The 26,145-nt window shown below is 40.4% G+C and overlaps 1 protein-coding gene across 5 annotated transcripts in view; it reads right to left on the bottom strand.

Moving 5' to 3' along the window:
• LOC117754722 (partitioning defective 3 homolog B-like) overlaps positions 1-26,145 on the bottom strand; it is a 194,088-nt gene that overhangs the window by 144,214 nt on the left and 23,729 nt on the right. For all 5 annotated transcript variants that reach the window (XM_034573866.1, XM_034573864.1, XM_034573867.1 and 2 more), the window contains exons 4-5: positions 8,233-8,386; positions 729-823 (exon numbers count right to left, since the gene is read on the bottom strand). In XM_034573866.1, the coding sequence (XP_034429757.1) occupies positions 729-823; positions 8,233-8,386 (249 nt within the window). The remainder of the gene's footprint in view (positions 1-728; positions 824-8,232; positions 8,387-26,145) is intronic.

A 26,145-nucleotide genomic window follows, 5' to 3' on the forward strand; every position in this document is an offset into this window, starting at 1 on the left:
TACAACAGCACGGAGGACTCAGTGTCCATGTGGATGCATCGTACTAAATCAATATCTCACAGAACCTGATGAACCTACACAAGCACATGAGCTGACAGACGACTATAGGGAAGAAATTATATGTCTTGTCGGCCACACCCCTTTAAAAATGATATAATGAAAGCTAGCAAAAGTGCAATATGTGGGGACTTAATGAAATAATCCAATATCCATTTCTCAGGGGCTGCAAAGTGGGACTGTTTGTGAGTGTAGTCACATTTGTGCAAGGGCATGATGATCATTATGGTATTTTGCTGCCTCCTAGCACAGGTAGGTTGAGAAGTAATTATTCTTCTTCACTTGCTCAGTCAGTCTCTTTCCTACTTTTGCTTTCATCATCAATGCTCGTCTTCCAGAGATGGAGCAGTCTTTGCAGGTCAGGTTTTTTTTTTAATATCCACATTATTCCAACCCACTTTGAGTCAATCCACAAAAATATGCATTATTCAATCACCCACTGCCTGATATGTGGTCTGGGTTAATATGGCTGTGTGATAGATGTAGATTACTTTATAGTACACTCAAGGCATAAGAGGACCTGCGACCTCCAGTGTGTGTACACTTGCTATCCCACATGTTGTCACCCCTTGGTTAAAGGTATTTGTGTGTCCATTAGGGTTGTGTGTTGTAATAACAACGTGTGTTTCAAACTGCTTGTGTCTTTACATTCAGTTGTCTTTGGGTCTTACCATCTCAGAGGCGTCTGCATTGTGGGAGGGTTCTGTCTCTGTCACCTGGGGGCTGAGGGCTGACTCACTGCTACTTCTCACCAGCAGGGGGGTGTCTGTAGAAAACAAACACAAATGACTGAAGATAGTGTTCAGGGCTCTTTTTCCCATTAAAGCCAACTCTTAAAAGATTTGGGTGAATACCTAAAGAGCAATTGCAATGTGATACTGTGTACTCTTCACATATCCATCAGTAGAAGATACACAGATCTACATCCACAACATGATACAAACTTGGAACCGGTCACATCACTCCCTGTCTTGCTTAAGGGATATTAGCTTTTCACACAGCATCATAACTTACGAGGTGCAGAAGCAAAGACCTGAGTGTGTTTATACAACACGCCTGCAGAGACTGAATAACAACAGAAAGTGTTTAGAGTAGATGTTAAACCTATCTGTAAATCAACCACTTGTCCCCCAGTTCTTTGTTTATAGGAGGAATGTGTGTGAGGAATTTGGTGACAAACTCTCAAACACAAACATTTGATACGTGACCTAAAACAAAGTTTAAAAGTAAACATTTTATAGAGGAAACGATGCAGAAAAGATGTGCATTTATTTTAACATTTCATGTACAATGCTCTACATATTTGTTTGTATTAGTTTAGGGGTAAACTGTAGATTACAAAGCCTAAAATTAATTTTGTTTCATTAGAGTTTGATAACAACATCTCAGGCATTTATTGGTATTGAAAAGACCAGGGAAACATCTCTCTGTCAAAGTGTCTCAGTGTCAATACCTCTTATCAGACAGTTGATGAAACCAGAGACATGAGACAGAGATAAGAATTTTTTTTTTGCGAGAATAGAGTCTGCAGCTGTCCTGCTTCTAAAGCTAAAGCAAGTCTCAATGATAGATGAGGGATATGTGTGTATACACAAACACACACACACACGCACACACATAACTGTCTTAAAACTGCTAATGCTATTTTGATGAAGTCACAGTTCAGCAAAAATCAGGTCTAATAATAATCCTTGTGATGACAAGATACAGACCTTAAGCTAATCACGCCACACTTCAGACACAAGTTCGTGTGCGTTTCTTTGTGTGTGTCAAAGAAAGATGAGAAAACAAGACAGAGGAGAGATGAATATGTTTTTGTTGTTGAGTTCACAAAATGAATTTTTCACCCCGTCACTGTAATGTGCATGTGGCATCAGTCTGAGTCACGTCAGAGTTTGCTCTCAGACAAAAACAGGAGCATACTTCCACTCAGTGTAATGAACTAATAGGTTGTTTAGATGAGAACAGTGCTCAACATAAAATCATGGAAATAAACAGAAATAAAGAATGAACATATGTAAATGTGACGTTATATTCATGTGTATCTTTCAGATAACCTGCATGTTTTTTAAATAGACAAAAGTTTCCAGAGCTAAATTTATAACAATGTAGTTGCAAATAGTGAAAACTCTACTTTTAAAATTCTAATGATGACGAGGCAGAATTAGAAAAACAGATGCCACAATTGGCCACATACACATTGTTTTAGATTTCATTTTATTAAAATAAGAAGCAGGTGGTCCATGTGCATTAAGCAGAGCTGGGGTAGTCAACTAAAATTCAGAGAGGTCCAGATGGAGAAACTGTCCTCAAGCAAAGGTCCAGAACATCATCATGTCTAACTATTGTTTAATTCAGTGCAATATATATTGAACCATTATATGTGTTAGCATCTGTGTGTCCTCAACAACTATCCAATCAAAGAAACTATAATGAAATAATCTTTTACCATTGTCAAGTACGAGCTGATATGCAATGCATGCAAATGGTCTGTGAGTTTCCTGGGCTGCTGTTAAAAAAGTGTGTAGTGTACTGGAGGATAAAAGTCAAAGCAATAACAGACGATCGGAAAGAGAGCGTAAATCTAAAATATTAACTATGTTAAAATCCTTAGGGTTTCGTACAAGACCGTAAATCTGTAAATCCTCCATATTCATCAGCACAGCCTGAGACATTTACATGTGTATGTTCATATCTGCTGATTACACGTTGCAGCAGCATCGTTATACAGCTCATTCCTGAATGTTGTTCTGGAAGACGTGCGTGTGCACTTCTCACTGTGTTCATTACATCTATAAGGATTGTGAAAGGCAGAATGTGTAAGAAGTTAATGAATGATCCTTTCTCTTCATATCCCTTCAGTGAACACACTGGTGTTCATGCATCCAAATAGCCAATAAGTGGCTGGTTTTCAGATCTCTGTGTGCATGTAGGTAACATATGATAGTGTCTCTTTCCTCTTCACATCTCATCAGCCCACTGCATAAAATCATCATTTAAGAGAAGCTGATGGATGAACCACACCGCACTATTGCCAGTGCTGCTGCTGAAGCTTGGAGGGATAGAGAAATGGAGGGAAAAGTCAACACTGCAGAAAGCTATGCAAATAAAACACATTTATAACTGGATGTATTATTATGATGTGTGTGGTGCACTCCCAGTCCTCAAATCTACCATCCACTCCATTTCATAGGGCCCATCAATCCATATGTACATTAACCACGTTGTCATGTTAGCCTCTATGGTTCCACTGGGGGATAAAATGAGAAAGGTGGTAGTAAGGGTGAGGGGAACTCTAAATGAGTGGACCTCTCAGAACACATGCCAAATGATATTTGTAGGGTCAAATATTGATTGTCACAAAATGGACCCTTGGTGCTCTTAAGACTGGCGGGGGGATATGGATTACATCAAAGTCAATCAATTCATCTCTTTAAGGAAAGGCAGTGAAGGGGGGGATAAATGGACGGAGGACAAAAGAAGCAAAGACAAGAGACAGAGGTCTGAGACAGACAAATAAATGAATAAAGGGAAATGCTAGGTACTGACATACTCATGTAAGTGCCATTGTCTAACCATGTTACTATTCTGTCTATATGCCTGTAAACATTCTAAGATCAATTATATTTGACCACACAGGTCTTCTAAAATTCAAAGTCAATTATAGATCACCTTGTAATTATAGTCTCTGTATTGTCAAAAAACAATGAAACATTCCCATAACAAGATCAAAGTGCCTAAGATGACTTCTTCAAATGATTCTTCAACAATAAGTCCAAAACACAAAGATATTTTAATTACATCATATTCAGCAAATCCTGAAACCAGATAAATCAATGTTTTGCATGAAAAATAGGAAAATAAGAAACATTTTATCAATCAAATCAGTTGAATAAGTTTTCTGTTCTTCAACTAATCTAATAAATTGACTAATCATTTCTAAGTGATTGTTGTACAACAGCTGAACAATCAACAACATGATTCATTGAGGACTGATTATCATTCGCACCAATGGGAATGACTTACGATTCATTCTACTGCTTATTATGTATCCTTCCAAAGTTACCGAGACATGTTTGCCACTTTGAATCTTGATGATTGTCTGTTTCTTGAACTTCATACTCGAGACTAAAGTCTAAAACATCAAATAACTATTTTATATCTCCTACTACCTGATGAGTGCAGAAGAACTTGACAGTACAGAGACGGGGGGGGGGAGACAATTGAAGACAAGATAAATCAAAGAAGCAATAAAGAGAAGAAAAAGGGAAGAAAGTCTGTTAACAATAAGAATGGAAGTTAGTAACATGACGGAAAGGGAAAAAAAGATGAGAAAAAAACTATTTGGACGGACAAACTAGGATGGCATGACGAAAGTTATAGAGAGAGACACATGGTTAGAGTGAGAGACACATTAGACAGTAAAAAGAGACCCGAGTCTGACCTTCCCATATTGACAGTGATGGTCTCCAGAGCTCAGTTACCTCTAATCTCCCATGACAGCCACACATTACTACTAATCTCTGCTGACAGGCAACCATACTAAAACAGACTAAACTTCCTGTCTTAACGGTGTCTGGATCATACAGCCAAGGCCCCTTCACCACTAAGAAAGGTCACAAAAACTGAAATGTCATATCTGTTATTATTGCCAGAGCTAAAGCTAGTAGTAAAGATGTGAACAAGGTTTCTGCTGTAATATTTTCAGAAAGTTTTCAGACCCCTTCTCCAATATGCTAAAATGCATACATATTTATAATAAATAAACAATAAAAACAAAACTCTAATACATTTTGCTTATGTATTAAAAGGCAAAAACATATTGACCCAAGTATTCAGACTTCTTAACTCAGTACTTGAAGCATCTTTGGCAACGATTGCAGCCTTAAATGTTTCCACATCTTGAAGGTGGAGTCTCCCTTTTGTATATTCAACAACCAACTCTTCCTAGAGCTGTTCACCTGGACAAACTAAGCAATGATGACAGAAGGGCCTTGGGTAACAGAAGTGACCAAGAACGCAATGGCTGACCTTGAGGGATCAGGACCACAGATTGGGCAAAGTGTTCTCCTTACAGCAGGACAGTGTTCCTAAACTCTCAGCCAAGACAATGCAGCAGTGGCTTAGTGACAACTGTTGAAATGTCCTGAAGTGGCCTCAACCTGATTTGAACCCAACAAACATCTCAGAAAGTGGCTGCCCACTGACCGTCCTCATCCGACCTGACAGAGCTTGAAAGGATCTGCAGAGAATAACTGAAGAAAAGCCCCAAATACAGGTGTATAAGACTTGAGGATGTGATCATTGCTAAATGTACTTCAACTAAGTACTTGGTAAAGGGTCTGAATATTTTTGTCAATGTGATATTTCAATTGTTTTTTAGTTTTTTTATTTAATTTGCAAAAATTCTAAACTTCTTTTTCACTGTCATCATGGGGTATTGCGTGTCCATTGATGAAAGATTTTTTTTGAATGAATCTGCATCCACACATAAAAAGTAGTTAAAAAAGAGACTGGATCTGAATACTGTCTGAATGCACTGCATGTACAATTTGATTTAAGGCAAGAGGACCCAAAATAAATGACTTTTCCTGCTTGTATGAAATTATTCTCATGATTTTGGATTCAGCTTGGGCGTCCTTGGGCTCAATATACTGCTTGACATCCTTCAAGCTGAATAAGAAATTTCACTGGCATCATCAAACACAACCAGGATGGAAAATAATGAAACTTTCTGATATAATGTAGTTTACAAAAGATGAAAGCGCTTTATCTCACTGCATTTGATATATTAGCGACATTTTGAAAAACAACCATGACAGATTATGTTTAAATGTCAATTGCTGAACAAGATAGATGATAGAGAGTCTGGAACTAAGCAGATATAGAATATAAAATTCAAAACTAAAGTAAGTGATTAGCTGAAAGCAGGAGACAACCGGAATGAATAGGTTTCTCTTAAGTGAAGGAACAGACATTCCATCCATCACATGCTTGGTTCATGAGGCAAAATTGAATTTGGACGAGTTACTGTGACAGCTCCATGCCCTCTCACACTCACATCTGCAATACCTGCACTGACACGGAAAAAAGACTGAGATGAAGGGAGGGATGAAGAAAGCGAGAAAGACAAAGAGGGACACAAAAAGAAAGGCAAAGAGGGGGATAACGAGAGAAAGGAAAGGTCATGCAGATAGGTCTGGTCCGAGTAACAGTAACCAGACACACACATCAGTTTTTTACTCTGCAGTCTGACAGAACACATACACTTCCTGTCCTCTCTTTCTTCTACCTCTCCTCGTCTCCTTCGTTTTTATCCTCGTCTCAGCCTGCATCTCAAAGACTGAGCTGCCAATATTCTAGTTCTATCTTATTGTCTCATTTTCAGTCTCCCAAAAAAATTGCCATCACTACCTGACCTTTGTCTGCAATACAATTCAGTAAGTATCAAATGTACATCACTCTAATAATATAGTCTACAAAACATACAATATATGGCTCTGAAAGTAGGAATAGACTGTATCGAATTAGACATGAATAAAACCTGTATCGAAATGTCAAGCATTTATTTTGTTATTTCTTATTTTATTTTATTATTTTTTTTATGCTTACAGATTATTCATTGTAGTCATCTATCAATCACTCCAAAACGGTGACTTGACTGCAATCCTTCACTGACTTGGCCTGGCAGTCAGCCTCCCCATCTAATCTGAGCCCCACTGAACCTGTTTCTTGTTAAACATCAGTCATGGCACTGACCCATTTTTGCACTGACCTACAGGTTACACCTAAAAAGTAAAAGGGTTTTTTTCTTTCCTTGTTAAGTTATTTGAAAGAGCAGTTATGCCACGTAAAAATAAACCTTGGCATCCATCAAAAACATCCCAGTCAATGTCAGCAGTGGGAGAACTCGTGAAAATACTAAGAGCATTTGGTCTCTGAGAGGCAGCAGGATCAGAGACAGAGCGGCTGCGACTGGCATCCTGGTTTGTCTTCACAGGCAAAATACCTTGTCAAAGACTTTGGACGAAATCCTGTGATGTGATGACAAACGCCAGATCGTAACTGATTCTAAGGTCATTGTTTTTCCTACAGGCAGAGCACAGAGCTACTACATTTAGAGAGTGGTTTATAAGGAACACCATACAAATTCTGCTCAGCTCCTCCCTTTGCTCTTAAAACTGCCTCAGGTTTTTAATGGCATGGATTCCACAACCTGTTGGAAACTTTCCTGTGAGATTCTGCTCCATGTTGACATTGACTGGTGGAGGCCACTGAAGTTCACTGAACTCACTGTCATGTTCATGAAACCAGCTTGAGACGACTGTCTTTGTGACATTGGGCATTATCATGCTGACAGTTGCCATTTAGAGATTAAAAAATGTGGTTGTAAAGGGATGTTTAATACCCATACAGGCTGTGGCATTCAAATAAAGATTGATTCTGACCATTTGTGTGCCTCAGCAGAAATGGAGGTTAATCAGACCAGGCTAAATTTCCCCAGTCGTCAAATGTGTTGCTGAGCCTGTGGCCACTGCAGCCTCAGATTTCTTTTCTTGGTTGCGGGGAATGGAATCATCATCTGCAGTTGTAGCACATCCTCTTCAAGTTCGGAGTTTTTTTTTTATTTGTCACACCATTCTGCTCAAACTTCTGAGGAGGTCAGCCATGAAACACTCATACCAGCACGTCTGGTACCTACGTGCCACGGTCCAAGTCACTGAGATCACATGCTTGATGTGATACTGACCTGTATCTGCAGGCATTGATTGGATAACTACATGATAAGGCAGGTCTACAGGTGTTCCCTTAAAAAAGTGCTCAGTGAATGCATTTCATAACTTTGAACACTTGAGGATGAGGAAAACATATTTGCTTCTACAATTTGTAACTTTTGAGATTATTTACACATCATGTACGAACAGACTGAAATTACTTTATTGAACTATATAAAATTGTTTTTCATATAAGGTAGGCTATATGCTTATGATGTAGCAATGAAAAAGAGTTGGAAAAGTTTTAAAATATAGCTTTACATTTTCATTTCACCTCTATGCTTTGTAGATCTCCAAACATGAAGATTTGATTGTTGGGGACCTGGACTTGAACAACAGAACACACCCAGTGTCAGGACTGGAGCAGGCACTATACCAACTTTAATGGAAAATTACTCACTGGACTTGAGCACTGAAGAATTGACTTCTATCTCTCCTCCTGCGATTGGCTGGAAGGCCGAGAGCTCAGTCTGGTAGAGCTCAGGGCTGGGGGCGAGGCTCGTGTTGGCCACACCCCTCTGCTGGGCTTCCTGTTCCTCATACACCGCCATCAGCTAGAAAAAGAAAAACACAAACACAATGCAGCTGGTCATTTTTCAATCCTCCTTCAACCTCTATTCCTTCCATTCATTATGAACACAGCATTTGGGTTAGAGAGCAGAGCAGCAGGAATTCTGTTCAAAGCTTCTTATATAAGTCCACTCAGAGTCGCTCCAGGTTTTCCACTTACCCTCCATTCTTGTTTGCTTTAGAGTCGCTGTGCAAATTGCTGCCCTTTACTTGCATTAAACATTTAAAGGTTGCATGAATGCATATAAAGTCAAGGGCAAGATGATAACAGAGGACACCAGATTCAGATCCACACAAAGCAGCACATCCAGGCACTGACATGTCATCTCGGCTTAAGTCAAATAAACTAGACAATTTGCAGTTATGAGCAGGTGTAAGACTACAGTGCATAAATGTACATCAATGTCCCTCTGGACATCTTCTTTATATTGTGTGTATATACATTGCATTACCTTGTGGATGAGGACGCTATAGAGGACGTCCAAGGAGCCCAGCATTCCTGTTACAGAGTGTGTGTCTACTGATCAACGACTGAATCCATTCGTGACTCTCCTCTGCATGTGTGCGACTCCCTACGAGCTCTAACTGGGTTATATAGTGGAATCCCTCCCCATTGAGTATAGCACTGAGTCTGCGTTTAACCTAACATGGCACACGGCTTGTCAACACAGTGTTCTAGGGGCCTCCATGCAAAAGCTGAATAGACCTGTGTTTACATGTGTGTATGCATGTGTGATGTCTATAGTGGTCAAGAGTACAGAAAGGGGACTTTACCAGTAAAGCCAGAGGCTTCCTGCTACACTGGAACCCGCAAGTGGGTAAAGCACTCTCTCATTTACACATACACACAACAAACAGCCACAAACCATATGGAAGTCTTCACACTAATACATAGTTGGAAGTCATTGCAGTAGGGAAAAAACAATTAAGCCGACATAATGAAAATGCAGCTCTAAAACAAAAAGCTATGTCAACAATCTAGACTGAAAGCTCAGTTGCTAGTCCAGTCCTGGTGTCACTTTCAAAGCCAACCTGATAATTCAAGAGGATTTTCACTAGAAGCTTCTTGATTGGATTTCTGTGCAATTGGGAAAACGAAAACCATGAGAAAGGCTCCAGTATGATACTGATACATTTAAACCTAAACAAAACAGTCAGACAATAAAATAAACTTTGCACCATACTTGCACACAGAATTTTGTCACTATCGCAGGACTCAAACACGTTGGACGCCTCATCCAAAACACTGCTTATTCACTTTGAATGGGGGTGAATTCAGAAAAGTTGCAGAACTGCGTTGAGGTTCAGTTGCGTCATGTTGCTCACATAGCTTTTCATGTGGTAGCAGAGGCACCAGCCAATCAAAATCTGTTTTAACAAATCAAATAAAGCGGGGGCAGAGGCAGTTGGTGAACCTGGTTGCGAATTGTATTTCCCGTGTACTTCTCTTCAGCAATGCATTGACTGCAAGCATCTAACATTAACATGAAACTGTGTTTTGTCTGTGTGTGGATGTATATGTGCACTTTCTCTCCGGCATGACTTCGCCCGGCAGGCAAGCAGAACAGTGTTGAGTTATACAATATCGCACCTTTCGCACCATCTTCCCATCTATATCTCACGAACTATTCAGCAAGACTGACACCTCTCAGTCTCTGACACATTCATGTTCTGTCACACTCCCCTCTTCCGTCTGCCTAACACACATCTCTCTCATTGTCTTGCTCCATCTTTCCTTTGATAACAAATTTCTACTGACATTTTTGTTGCCCTTTCATTTTTACTTTCTTGTGCATCATCATCCTTTCCTCTTTACTCCTCCCCAACCATCTCTTCTGGACCATTACTTCATATACACACCTCTCAGTCACGCTCATGCTTGTTGAATAAAATCTTAGTTTAGTCGTGTAACTACACATGTTTGAGAAAAACAGCTTACATCTTGATCCAGTTTCAATAAATCTGTCTTGAGATGTTAGAGCGAGTCAGAACAAGAGCAATAGCTTCCAGATGAGCGCTCGCACACACCCACACACACACACTCACGCACACTCAGTCACTCACACACATGCACACACAGGGGTGGAAGAGATTCTTAAAAAAGAACATCTGAAAGAGTGACAAGGAGAAAAACAGGTAGACAAATTCAACACAGCCTTACAGAGTCTCTTAAAAAGCAGAGTTGGAAAGAAAGGAAAGACAGCAAGATGAGACAGGGGAGGACTTTGTCTCTGTTCTCTACGACAGGGGACTCAAAGACCTGCCAAACAAAATGACAACGCAGCCCGAGCATGAGAGGGAGAGAGAGAGGGGGGAGAGGAAGGTGAGACGGCACCGAGTGAAAGCACTGAGTGAAATGGCCATGGAGAATATGAAAGACAGGAACCTAAAATGAAATATAATGGTAATAATGAGAGGGACTGAAAGATGTTCTGTACTTTGGGATGTCAGGGAGTAAGACCAGAAACGTGTCAAGTTTTAGTGCAATGATGTCCATTTTCAACAAAATGAAAACGTACATGCTGCCATTCCTGCTTCTATATCTCTTGCACCATCGCCGTTTTCTTTCTTGTCTGAAGTCTAGAGCTATATTATAGGCTTAAGAGATATTTCTATATTATAAAATTATGAGTAGACACTTCATGTTTTCCAGCCTTTGAGTGGGAAGTTAATTGTTACTTTTCAAATCTGTGCCCTGCTACCAGTGCTTGTCTCCATCATGCTATTACATGTACCATAGAATCTTCTCATCAGTTATCCTGTCATCAAACTTGACACTTGAGGATAAGGATGGAAGTAAACTTCAGTTTTTTTCCGATCCATTTTTCTGTTTCAGCTTACTGTCAAAACACATTTTACTTTAATCATGTGGCTGACAACCTCATGTAGAAATGCCTTCATCAGCCTGTGAGCTTGAATACTTGAGCAACAAAAGGCACCTTAGGAGAAAAATAAGGCTTTGATTACTTAATTTGGGTTTAGTTAGTTGAACTACACACAGGGTGACTATAGCACAAACCATAAGAAAGTATGGTTTATTGTGTTATTTTGCTGTGATACTTTGTTCAAGAAAAATAAGTTCTGATCCTGGGTGGGGCAAAGGTAGCTTCAACCACTGTCAATGCTGAAAGCTATCGCCAGGAGAGTTGACAGATTATGAGCAGACACTTGAATAAGACACGGAGGCATTGGGGTTGACCACAGCCTTCAAAAATGGCATTTCACTTAGCACAAAATTAATTATAGATAAAATGTAAGTTTCCTGAGGACTAATGTCAAAATAGCTATATGAACACATTCTTTTCAGATACCCTGAGCAAGTCAAAATTCTCGAAGTGTGGGACATTTTGTGTACAGTGCTGCTCTCTCCATCTTTTCTTCGCTCCCAATATTTATAAGTGCTTTCCAGTCAATACAAGGTTTCCTCAGGTTACCTAGAACAAGGGGATGTGAGCAAGAGGTAACATGGTTACCGGGGCTGTCTTAGAGGGAAGCAAAAAGGCCTTTTACTACTACACACAATTCGACATATTAAACCTATATTAAGCATTTATTACTACCATATCTTAACCAGAGAAAAATAAAAGCAGCCTTAACATTGACTTACTAATGCTTTGTTGCACTGGGGCTCAAATACTAAGTATAAGTTAAAAAAAGTAAACTTTAAAAAGTAAATTCTTTGTAAGCATGAATCAGTAGTGAGAAAAACACTGAGCCATTTGCCTAAGATACACTTCAGCAGCTGAGATAATGTTAACATTGGTTACGGAAGGGAGAAGCTGATATTTAAAGATAATGATGATGATAAGCGTAAAATATTGTTGTAATGTGTTTAGGACCTACACACCCACACAGCTGTTTTCAGTCATTCTGGCTGATGAGACCTCTAAACAGGTTGCAGTTGGGTGGAGCTAATGGTCTAAAGTGTTCCACCCACACAGGTGCTACAAAGCTGACAGGAGAGCGAGGGAGGGAGCTGCCTGAACATTCAGGCTAGAGTCTTGGGAAATTGTCTGATGAGACACAATCTTGGTAAGTATCAACACAATTTACTAAAGAACACATCACAATGTTACATAGAAGATTAGTTAACTCGCAGCTAATATAATCCAAAATCTGGCCTTGATTTTATAAGGGCAGAGAAGTCATGAGGCTATTAAAATATAAAATGTCTTTGTTCAAATACCAACAAGTAGGGATATTTCAGTGAGCTGCAACGTGCACTTTCCAGCATCTTTTAAAGTGTGTGTGCAAGTGTAGCACAGGGGATGAAAAAGTGCAGAGTTGGCTCCTACCCTTTTATTAAAATTAAAAGAGCACATGAATTTGAGATACGTAGATTAATAGCAGTTCATGATTCAAGTGCCTAACATGGCTACAGTAGACTCTCTCTCTCTCCCTCTCACACACACACTGTATTACCATTTTTTCACATCAAAACCCTTTTTAATCAGGTCGATTAGGGCCTAATTGATTAGCATAGTGTCGATCAATAAAATGCTAGTCAGCCAAATGCTTGAGCATATACACAGCTCACAGACAGAGCACACAAAACAATCTGTAAATATGCTTCAGCTATCTGTACACTGCTAAACTTTGATTTCCACTCAGAACCACTTACCGTAAAAAAAGAAAAATCTATGATGTCCCATTCTGTGTGTGTGTGTGTGTGTGTGTGTGTGTGTGTGTGTGTGTGTGTGTGTGTGTGTGTGTGTTTGACATCTTATGCAGTCAGCAAAATGCTGAGCAATGACCACTCAATCACCAGAGCCTGAACCACAAATTGAATGGTTGAGGTGGCCACACATGATGGCACATGTCCATCACGTGTGGCCACCTCAACCATTCAATTAGGTCGACATGGATGATACACAAGTTTGTGTGCTCAGGTCTGTGTAAAGATATGATGCACAATACAATTGTTTCATAGGTTAAATCCAAATTGCAGTAGCGTAACCCTTTACTACTGAGTAGTGATTACAGCCTCAATTCTTCTTGGGAATGACTTAACAAGCTTTAGAAACCTGTGTTCGGGGATTATCTGTCATTCTTCTCTGCAGATGCTCTCAATCTCTGTCAGGATCGATGGGAACCATAGGTGGAAGACCATTTTCAGGTCCCTTGGGGGATGTTTGATTGGGTTCAAGACATTCACAGAGTTGCCCATGAGCCACTACTCTTTAGTCTTGGCTGGGGTCATCAAGGTCAGATGAACATCACTCAGCTTTCCCTCGTCCCTGACCAATCTCCCAGTCCCTGCCACCACCATGCTGTAGTATCTGGTAGGTGAGGATCTGTGCCACGTTTCCTCTACACATGATGCTTAAAGAGGCCAAACAGTTCAGTCTTGTTTCATCAGACCAGATAATCTGCTTTCTCAAAGTATTAGAGTCTTTTAGTTGCTTTCATGTGTCTGTCACTGAAGAGAGTTATCCATCTGGCCACTCTGCCATAAAGCCCAAATCTGTGGAATGCTGCAGTGACGGTTGTCTCCTGGAAGTTTCTCCCACTCATGGATCGCTGGAGCTCAGCCAGAGTGACCATCAGCTCTGCTGCCAAGGCCCTTCTCCCCCAGTTGCTTACTTTGGCTGAGTGACCAGCTCTAAGAAGAGTCATAGTTGTGCCAAACTTCTTAAATTTAAGAATTATGGAGACCGCTGGGCTCAAGATATTTTGTAGCTCTCCCCAAATCTGTGATGCAACACAATCCCATCTCTGAGCTCTGCAGGCAGATCCTTCAACCTCTTGGCTAGGTTTTTGATCGGGTATGTATTGCCAGCTGTGAGACCTTATATACAGTGTGTGTGTGTGTGTGTGTGTGTGTGTGTGTGTGCGCGCCTTCGCAAATCATCTCCAATCAATTGACGTAACCACATGTGGACTCCAATCAAGGTGTCGAAACATCTCAACAATTATCAAGACAAATGGGAGCCACATGAACTAAATTTCAAACGTTATGGAACATGGTCAGAATTTTACAGAGTAAAGTAAATCAAATCAATAATGCCGCCCCATTGCACCCCCATTAACACACACAGCAATAATAACACAAATAATAATTACAAGAACTGAGAAACTGAGGAAAGACTATTACATAGCATATAACTTTGCAATGAAAACCCCAAATTTCGGGGAAAAACTAAAAATAAGGAGATGAGATATATTTAATTGAGTAAAACCAGAAAAAAAGGGAGTGAATTAAAAGGAAAAGAAAGATAAAAAATATAAAAATAAAATACTGAACAGAAAATGTGTGGAAGTGAGGAAAATCAGACATGAAATACAGGGTAGTAAAAGGAAAGGACAGCAGCAAGCAAAAAAGAATAAGTGCATATACCAGTATAACAGTCTAAAATGTATAAATAAATAGGCCAATGAATAAATTTGATAAATACAATTCAACTAAAAGTCTAAAAGACTAAAAAGGTTTGCCTTTACAAACGGAGGCTGTTCCAGAGACATACACCATAGTAATACAAAGATGCCTCACTGGGGATTTTGTCCTCACTTTGAGTTTAATTAAAGGGTCTCTACCAGTCGGCGGAGGCTTTTAGAGGGTTCATAGGGTAAAAGCAAATCTGATGTATAGGAAGAGCCATAAAGAGCTTCATAAGCCATAGATAAAAATGATTTTAAAATCAATTCTGAGGCAGACAGGTAGCTTGGTGTAGAGAGTGCTCTCTTTCCCGTTTCTGTCAACACAGCTGAGTTTTAAAACAGATCTAAGTGAGATGTATATTTCTTAGGGAGACTAGAAAGCAGAGCATTACAAAAGCATACAGGGGATAAAAGTGTGTCTGTATTGGTTTGAGAGAAACGGTCACACTGGGGTCGCATTCTTCAGATGAGAAGATTCTTAGTAATATTTCACATTTGATAAATTTGCATAAAGCTGAAAATGTGAAAAGGGTGAAAGGGGCTGAATAGTTTATGAATATATAGTGTTTACACACACACACACACACACACACACACACACACACACACACACACACACACACACACACACACACACACACACACACACACACACACACACACACACACACACACACACACACACACACACACACACACACACACACACACACACACACAGTGACAGTGGGTAGACTGACAGCACCACCTAGCCCTACACAACAGAAACTGCATCCTAAGTGCATCCTGAAGCCACGGGAACACACCCACCAACCCCCACCCTCCCACTCCGAGCCATCACTGTCTGTTAATGTGTCATCCATGTGATCTTATCTGAAACACAAGAACTGTTCTCTGACTATGAGAAGTAAAAAGAGAGGAAGGCAAAGTGCAACTGCTTTACTGCCCGTCTCTCTCAGCTCCACTGTGGAACGTCACATGGAAAGCACTGTCTCCGCACCTTGTGATGAATGCACACCCAGTTCTTTTTAAATCATGTTTTGAACTAAGCTGCTGCACTTAACAAGCCCAGTCAGCCGCTTGCTGCCAGAATGTCGTCATCCCCCCTCTTTGCCCTTTTGATGTAATACCAAAGACATTTTTATGTCTCATGACATAATTTTGATGCTCTTTGTGCTGCGTACATAAAAGAAGTCAGTGCTGTGTCACTAATGTGGCAAGATAAGGTCACTGGAGTGGGCACACAGGCTCCATGTGGCGCTTCGCATTGACAGGTAATTCTTTAAATGTCTTTAAAAGACGACCATAAAAATAATTGTGCAGATAACAAAAGAGAATTTGAATGAACCCCGAGGCAGGTCAGCTCTCTTATGCTAGGCTATGTACAGGCTGGTCTTTTCATCTTCATCAGCAACTATTCCTGCTTCACGCTGTTCTCCCCTCTGGCTTCCTCTTTCCTTTACCATTCTGCCTCCTCTCATTTACTTTGCCTCCTCTTGCTTCGTTTACACTCCTGCTCTTGTTCTACCCGTTTTCTGCCTTGGCTTTTTCTCCTGTAATCTTCTCCACAGCTTCTCTCTCTTCTGTCCACCTCTTCCCGCTGAGCTCTAGTGGTTCCCTATAAATCATCTGATGTAAATCATCATGTTCCAGCACTTTTCTCTATCGGCTACACCCGCAATGCAACAAAGAGCTTATCGATTAACACATGAATCTGATACACCCATGTTCACTCTCTCCACCTCAATGCTCTTTATCTCACCATTTCATTCATTCAAGTTTTTTCCTCTCTGTCTCTTGTTTAAATTATTTTGAAATGTCTACATTTCTTATATACAGAGAGTGTGGGAGAGAACGAGTCTCAGATTTATGTACAGATTAAAAAACACATTTAGCAGAGAGGGACGTATAGACTGCATACAAAAGCACTCACATATACATCGCACAAAGGGACAGCAACATAAAGAGTCACACACACATCTCTGACTATGACCTCTCCACTGAAATCGATCCATCGCAGCGGTAATCAATAAACAGGATGGCGTTGTCTCCGTATGGAGATTATGGATGAATGAAATTCACCTGCTCAGCAGATCCAAGTTTGCGTGTGTGTGTGTGCATGTTTGTCTAGGTTTGTGTGTGCTAACCCCCTATTGATCTCCAGTCACCTTACCTCTCAATAGAGCATGAGCAATCCAGACGAAACAGACAGGAAGAAAAAGATGAATGGGCGACAGCTATTACATGAAAAATGAGGAGCACAGAGGGGTGGGGGGTGGGGGGGTGCAAACGTACAGTAAAGGCTGTTAGACACAGACAGGAGACAGCAAGACAAAAATGCATAGAGAGAGATGCATAGGGTTGGGTACACAACCGGTACCTACCAGACCAAATCACAAAGCAGATTCTGGTGCCTCATTTCAGTGCCTGAGCTCTGTACTGACATAGTTTCCCTGGTTTCAGGCAACATAAACATCACCACACGTGTCTAGTTACCATTAGACTTAAGTCTGGTGGCGAACACACTCTATACATGGCTCTGGCAGCACGTAACTCTAGGCTACAGTTAGCTAGTAGCTACCTCAAACTCAGGACAATAAGATGCCTAAAGCTAAACGGTATAGAGTGTGGCTGTATTTTACCTAAAGTATTCTGACGCCGGGATGTGCCGGTAATGTTTTGAAAATATAAATTTAGCATCCATATCGGACAAAACGATACCGAACTCTAGAGATACATGGAGATATAATTTAGAAATATAAAAAGCACAAACAGATTCCATCTATACCGGCAGTACAACTGTTCAGTGACTTTGTAAAGTTCAGACTGACAGAATTTCAGTGTCTGCAACACAGCCAAAATATAATGGCAACTTCTGTTTCCTCAGTCATGCAAATGGTCTGTGCACATGTCATAATTCAAATGTGCATGGGTGTGTTTGAATCCTCTATTCATGCATATATGCATTCATGCTTGTGCATGAGGAAGAATATCTGTGTGTGTGTGTGTGTGTGTGTGTGTGTGTGTGTGTGTGTGTGTGTGTGTGTGTTTGTGTGTTAACTATCTAACAACCGCATCCCTGAGGCTGTGTGTAGACCACACTCGGCCATATGGAAGAGCATTATGGAGACACATCGTAGCACAGATGGACACATTCTGTGCAGGCCATATTCCCAATGATCCACCAGTAACGGACTAAATGGCAGCACTCGTAAACTGAAAGAGCATATTAACCAGTGGAGCCTGCACAGGCTCCACACTCCAGAAGGAGAGTAAATTAGGAATTGTGAATCAAATCAGTTTATCATAGAGAATAAACGCCATTATTCACAAATTAGGAGTGGCTTTGTCAGATAAAGCACTTTACATAGAATGGAAGTTTACTGTGGGAATCAAAGAGTGTTTGCTAATTTATACAATTCATGAGATTTAACTGGCATTTAAACAAGAGGCAGTCCAATTTATTATTTTTAGTCCCTATGATATCAGTACCGCCCCCCCAACAATTCCCATATTGGTCAGGCTCTTATACTGCTTCTGAAATGTGACCCCTACCCGACCCCTTAGGTTCCGGAGCATCTTTGCAAACCTGACGATCCAACACCCTCACACCCGTTTAATGCTGTGACTGGTCCGCTGTGCAGAGGTGAGAGTGTGACTGGGTGAGTTCTCTTTTTCAATGTCTTCCCAGAGAGACTGTTTAAAATATGTAATCTCCCCTCTAACTATAACAGCCAGCATTTCACTCCATCTTTCACTCCATCCATTCACAATAACTATAAATACATTTAAATTCCAACACCGTCAGACAACACATCTTTAGAACTAGTTCTGAGAGACAACAAACTAACCCTCAGTCTCCAGCTCTTACATCCACTAATAGCTCATTTATCCAGCCTTCCTTTCCTTCATCCTATTCCTTCCTTCCTACATCTTATCTCATTCAATTGGCTCTCCACATAACAATTGAAGTCTGAGAGGCTTCTGAAGTGGGATTTGCTGTCTGTCAGATGTGACTGATTAGCCACACACGCCCATAGACATCATGCTGTCTGTCTCTGACATACAGATACACACACAATGTTTTGATGGTCGTGAGTGGAGGATTAACATGTCAAAACACTTGGAATTAGTGACTGTCAGCTGACACTTCTACACATGGATCAGTGCAGTATAAAGAATTCAAAGTAGACATCGTATCAAACCTTCTACTAGTACACATCTTCTTTTTCCTCTCGAGAGGGACTGATAAGACGAGCAGAGAATATTATTTTTAAACTTTAATTATCTTTTTTTCCCCCAATGGTTAGCAATAAGCAGACTAATTCCTACATCCCCCTGGACTTTCATGGTTTCAAACATCAAACTTTAAACATGTTTTGTGCAGGGTCGATGTTCTGTTCTACATAACAGAGAATTGCGGTTTTATTCATTCACATGTCTATAATCTGCAACTACTTTGGGGATTATGGGGTTAATTGTTGAAAGGTTGTCTCCTGACCTGCAGACAGCTTATCTGCTTCAGAGCTGCAGGAGAACAATCAATCTCGCCATGTCTCTTTCAACACCATTTACCATTTCTACCCAAGAAGAAATCGCTCTCGTCATTTGAAATCAACAATTTCTATCCATTCACAAACTGAAAAACGATGACTTCATCCATCACCCTAGCCCGGCCTCAAATGAGTTATGCTTGGTTCAGTCACTGTCTTCTGAACGGGAGCTACTTGCAAAGCTAAATCTCATATTGAGCACTTCTCTAAGGCAGCATTAACCACAGGGACACTGCACTAGAGGCCATTATATTTTTAACAGATGCTAGTTTTGTGATGTACACAATTGTGCCTGGACAGACAGACTGGTGGAACAATTTACTGCATATTTATACGTGCATTTTGTCTTTGTCTAACGTCATAATTGAATACTACATTGGATGATCAAAAGATTATTCAATATACGTATACGATTATTCAATGTATGGGAGTTTACACCTCATGGAAATGTTTATATGGCAAAGTCAAACAGGAAAGCCTTGGCACAAAACAACTTGCACAAATAAATAAATAAGCAACCATTGAAGAACTCTATTTGCCAGTAAACACCATCCTATTCAACATTTTTTTAATTCCTTGTCAAAGACACAAAATGACAGAGGTAAGTCATCTTTCTGATTGTTTCTCCTCCTATGCAGAGCTGTGTAGCTACACTTAGTAGATGGAAGCAGAGTGAGTGAGTGTGAGGAAAGGAGCAAGAGGGCAAGATATGGAGAGAGATGACATCTTTAATGGTAATGTTTGCTTAGTAATACCTGAGCAGGTTTAATATGCTAACATGTATAGTAACCATACATGCTAACAGACAGACGAGAGAAAAAACAATAGCAACAAACAATGTACATAGAAATGCTGGCACCTAAGGACAAAAGAGCTTGTTTTTGCATCTGTTTGCAAAGGACAACTTTTACATTTCTCATCATTTCCCCCAAAAAAATATGTGGCTGCTGTGTGTACAGTGTATCTGACAACATAGTGAAGCGTGGATTTAGTAGCTACTGCCAGGTTATAAAAGAAGTGTGGACTTTGAAACCCACACTTCTAGACAGTATTCAACGTTCTCATAGCAACAGCATACAAAAAGACCACGTCTATAAGCACCTCAGTGATAATAGTCGAGAAGATGATCCATGTCATGATCCTACCTTTTAAAATATTCAGAATAGTGTATTGTTAAATATTCAGTCTTGTAAAGCTAAGATGTACTGCAAGTCTTTAAAGACTGCAGCAAGAGGTTAAGGAACAAAATGAGAATAGATGAATGCATTGAGCTTGAGGACAGAAGTGGAATTCAAAATTAAAACTATCAATTTTGTATTAGGTGACTGTTTTGCAAAACCTGGACAATGTTTGTTGCTAAGTTGCAGCCAACAATGACTGAACTTGGTTTATTAAGGTTTAAGTTAATTTCGAACAAAGGTGAACACTCAGTCACTGCAAATGCCACCAACCATTTATTACCTTTGGTTGCATTTCTCTTTCTTGCTACAGTTGAATTCCTGTGAAGACATGCATTAACATGATCACTACTGATCCATCCATTAACAATGCACTTGTTCTTTCTAAAAAATAAATGAAGTTTGTGTCTATTTGTATGTAGAACAGGAAAGTAAGAGCTCCAGTCACCACAGACACATTCAGAATGCATTTCTAATCCATGGTGTCATCTGACAAACTCTGAGCTGCCCACGAGTGATCAGATCTTACACAAGGCATGTTGGGTAGTGAAAAGGGCCTCGTCTTTTACTCCCTTTCTTACCTTCATGTCCTCAAGGTGAATGACAGAATGTGACACATACTCTACTCAGAGAACTGATGATCTCAGTGTGTGTGTGTGTGAGAGAGTGTGTGTGAGAGAGAGTGTGTGTAGGGGTTAGGCAATTAAATGAGCCTGTTATCATCACTCACACATTCAGGGACAGGTTCACTCTTTATAAAGCTTTCACCGCCCAGCACATTACTCTGTCAATGTATGTAAATCTCTCTCCTAAGTGTGTGTGTCGCTCTGTGTGTGTGTGTGTGTGTGCACAAATGATAAATCTCTCTCTTGAAATACACACACAGTACCTATATAGAGAGCACACACATCACAGCCAGCGTTTTTTAAAGGTTGGCATGAGCCTGAGTCCTTCTAACATCTCTTTGATTGAGGTGAGGAGTAAAGCTCATAGCCAAAACAGAGTGATTACATTAGGTCTTCCCAACAGATCACATTATCTATTCACAGGACCATGAATCAAATCAACACTAAATGTTATACTTAAAGGGACAATCCACCTCAATACAGAACAGTTGCAAACGTCTCTACGTGAAGTTTCAGACTACTACAATTTTCTTGTAACAGCCTGAGGTTTGCTGCAGGAAAACGCATAATACTTTCAAAGATTTAGAAGGCTATGACTTGAGCCTTTAAATTCAATAGATCAAGCAGCAAATTAAGCCGTCTCAGTGTAATCATAATGAACTAAAGAATGAGACTGGCAGCTCTTCAGAGGTTCAATTTAAGGGATTTTCGAGCTACCCGTTATTCATCCCAGCAAACCTGCACACTGTCATAATCTCAGTGCAGCTGAGTTTTCTAATAGAGAAAAAATATTTCTTGTGATCTCACATTTGGGGAGCGATCCGCTCTGTTCTCGAGGCCACAGCAGATGGCAAGATAGGTTCATCCTTACCAGGAAATTTGTAATTAGGTACCGTACTTTTTCCCAATGAGCGTTGTAGCAGAGATTGACATGTGACTGTCTCATGATCATGACTTTAGGTCCAAACGAAAACTCTCCAATATGTCTAATATAGCATCAGAAATGTGGTTTTCCACTAATAACCTTGACTAAGGCAGTCCCCTTTAGTCTAATTTGTCCTGCTACTGTTTCATAAAGCTCAAAAACAATTATCACATCTCATATTATCATTAAAAGATGTCTAACTTGTATTATTGTAAAGCCGTGTGCGGTCCTCTTTGCTCTCATTCTCTCTCACACACATTGACTCATCTGTCATGGTCAAACTGGCCATTGGCAGGAAGTCCCGTGGCGCCAGTGGCCCGGTGGACCATCAAAGAACTATCCTCAGGAGGCGGGCAGAACTCTGCACTCTCAGTGTACCTCTCACTCGGGTGTGCAAGAGAGCGTGCTGGGTGCACGTTTGCTGGTCAATCACAAAATGTAATCTTCATCGGTGGTACCACAACACGACAATGTAGCAGCTACAGACACAGATTGTATCAAATGCTATAGGAATGACTAGAAATGCTTTACCATCAATGCAATAACAAAGCTTATTTTCTTAATCCCGTGACTTATCAGTCTTTATCACACATCTTGTTGTAGAGAGGACAGAGGACTCAAAATGTGAGCAGCTGCTTTACTTCTGTGAAACCTAAACATCCTTTCTATTTGTCTGTCTGCACAGTCAGACAAACACACAGACATAATGACGGAGCGATTCTCGGTACATCTGGCCATTTAGTTGGTCCATCCCCAGCAAACGCCACATTCAGACACTTCATTAAGATAATTCATCAGCACTATGAATCCATGAGGACGTGGACTTCATAACAATAACAATTAGTAACACACACACACAATTTCATGCAGTATCGTGTATCCATCTATTCTTGGTGGGTCCCAGGTGCTGCTGTGCTTCCTTAATTAAGAGCCGAGCTCCATGAAGACCACAGGCTTCATCGTTTATTATACTCATAATTAACCCTTTCGCTTTCACCCGTCCTGGCCCTCTCTCTCCGTTTCATTTCAATCACTCTGTTAACCTCTTCCCTCTCGCTTCAAATCAATCTTCCATATCCCGCTGCTTGGCTGCCTCACGCTGTCACCTCGTGCCCAACTCACACACCGTCACCATTAACCCAACATTTGTCTTTATCTCACCCTCCTCTTCCACAGTTCTTTAATTGCCAGCCTCCCTCTGACTTTCATTTTATTCACTCTTGCAATTAACCCCTTTTCTTTCTTGCACCCTCCCATTTCTCTTCCCCTCATATGCTCTTATAAATTGCATCTATCCGTCTCGTCCTCCCTCTCTTAATGTTCTCTCTCCGGCTCTCCGGCTCGTCCTCCCTCTCTCGCAATCGCCATTACTCAATTAACCCCCATTGGTTGCTGGGTAAGGGTCAACATATGTATCGGGTCTGGATCAAATCTGTATGCGCCTTTGACAAATGAAGGGCTCAGGCCCGCACACATGCTTGCAAGCTAAGGTGTGACTCCAAAATTACCAGATTCATTAGAGGAAAGTGGGAAAGAAAGAGGTAAGTGGTGAAGGTGAGGAAATGGGGTGAGAGGAATGAAGGAGGGGGAGGCCAACGCATTACTGACGAATGGCGTTCAATGAAAAGAGTGAGAGAAGTGAGAGAAGCTATGACTAGGAAGATAAAAAACAAATATATAAGAGTGGACAGGAAAAAAGGATTAACGTTAGTTGGGAAAATATGAGGAAAGGAGTGTATTTGGGTACATTGTGAATAGTTATTATATTATATACCTTATTATAGGTAATGTTCGATTTTTTCCTGCAATTTGGAGGGGCTATATGTGAGAACGCAAATGTTTATTTGCTGTCGACATTTTCTGGAGGCAACGGAGTATATGTGCTGTAAACAAACGAAAACGGTGCTTTCCACAGTCAAAATTGTACGTCACTTGCACCACTTGGACATAATCCCTATGTTGTGAAGCTTCAGATTCAGATCATCTCCTGCTTGGTTCTGGATATGTGAAAGGCAAAAATCATGGACAGTGTAAAGGGCGGGCAAGCAGTTGACAGACTAAAAGGCGCCACACAAAAAAACAGGACAGAGTAGACAGTATGAAGGGAGGAGAGCGGGAGGGAGTGCACAGAGGATAACTGTTATAAAGGGGAAGAGTCGAGCTGGCAGATGGGTAGAACAGAGGGATGGGGTGAAGGTGAGAGAGAGCATTTAGGTTCATTATGTCTGAGATCTCCCTGTTGTCTCCTCTTTATCCTGTCCTAATGAGAACCCTCTCCACGTAACACACCGATAATGATACATGAGCTGAGCCTGGCTGACCTTTAGCAAAAAAATGCCTTTAATTGGAAAAACTCAAGCCCCATGTATCTTAGAACATCCGTTCACTGTAATGTTTCAGGCCATCATAGCGCACTGCAATCTTTAGGTTATATTTGATATTTTTACATTCACATTGTAAGTAACGATTTTCAGATATAAGCACATTTACTCCAAAAGTAAAAGGAAAGGAAATATACATCACTACATCAATAGCACACATCAATATACTAACTTTACAGCTAAAGGTTCTATACACATTTCAACAAGCATTTACACTGGTATGTATGGGTCATTGTTATTAACATTCTGCAGGTACACACCATGCACCTCTTTGTGTCTTAGTTTGTGTATTATTTAGGCAAAATACACAGTTCTGTATGAATTAAACTTCACGGATGAGGTAAATCAGCCAGTTTAACAAAATGAGTGATCGTCCAAGCCTTCAAAGTTCTTCACTGATCCATTCATATGCGTACGTGTGTTTTCCGCACACATGTACACACACTCCCACAGACACAGAGACAAGAAAGCGTGCATTTAGCAGATGGCTGGTGGTTAAGAGAGTGTGAATGATAAAATCTGCCCACTACTCCATCGCCTCGTCCATTATTCCACTCCACTGCTTTTGACAAGCAAACATGTACGTGTGTGTAAGCACAAGTATATTTATGTGTGGAGTTTCATCTCCGTGTGTATCTGTCTAAGTGAAACCATCCACTCACAACGCTTGTCGTAAATGAACAATATTAAAATTAAACCATTAAATTAGCACATAAAAAAAGCCATCTAAGTGAGTTTTGTGTATTCGGATTTTATTGTTTCTACCCGTCATGTGTAACGGGTTGTAAGCAATCAAACTAATGGAACATTACAGACCTATTCAAAATGTGCCACACGAGTAATATTGTATAACCCATCTGTGTGTGTGATCAAGTGCAGCATATGAGGCGAGGCAGCATTAAGGGTTACGGTTGAAGTCCTTGTGTTCTTGATGAGGTATGTGGTTCGATGTGTGTGTGTGCAGGTAAAGGAAACATATAAGCATGGAGGTGGTGAGTGTCAGCAGCATTTTGACAGATATTTCACTGAAAGCACACACACACATAAAAGCTCATCAGGACACTCACAGACACAGAGTGCAGTCTCCATTAAGGTTTATGGATAAATAAGATTTAGGACCAAAAACCCTAATCATGAACATATACCCTTTTACCCAATCAAAAACAGAAAGGAGACTCTTCATCATATAGGCTCAATGACACTGTAAATCACTGCAGGAGATATAACCTGGTCAGTCAGTCATATCACTAAAAGCTGACACATACATACAGTATGCACATATAGTACAGGGTGCTCTGTTAATGTTGACTGTCAACGTAGACTGATATATGTGCCAGTGTACCGCAATTTAACAATGAGGCCATAGCCTCATCAAATATAATTCACAATTCGGCTAATAGCTGAGATCTCAGCTCCTAAAGAGAAGGTTTATGGTCCCTCTACCCTTCTCAAGGACTACCACATACACCTGCTCACACACACAGACAACCCATCAGTGAGGACTAACACATATGCTAATTATATGTAATGAAAAATGTCAGGCTACATAAGGAACATGGCAAAGACATGATATCTGAGTCACATCTAAAACGGATAGGCAGGTTTTATGGCTCCTGTACCCTTTTGAAGGACTATGAAGAGCAAGTACTCACATTTAAACGTGGTGGTGTGTGAAACAACTGGCAAATAGAACAATACGCAC

Source organism: Hippoglossus hippoglossus, chromosome 21 (genome assembly GCF_009819705.1).
Source record: "Hippoglossus hippoglossus isolate fHipHip1 chromosome 21, fHipHip1.pri, whole genome shotgun sequence".
NCBI lineage: Eukaryota > Metazoa > Chordata > Actinopteri > Pleuronectiformes > Pleuronectidae > Hippoglossus > Hippoglossus hippoglossus.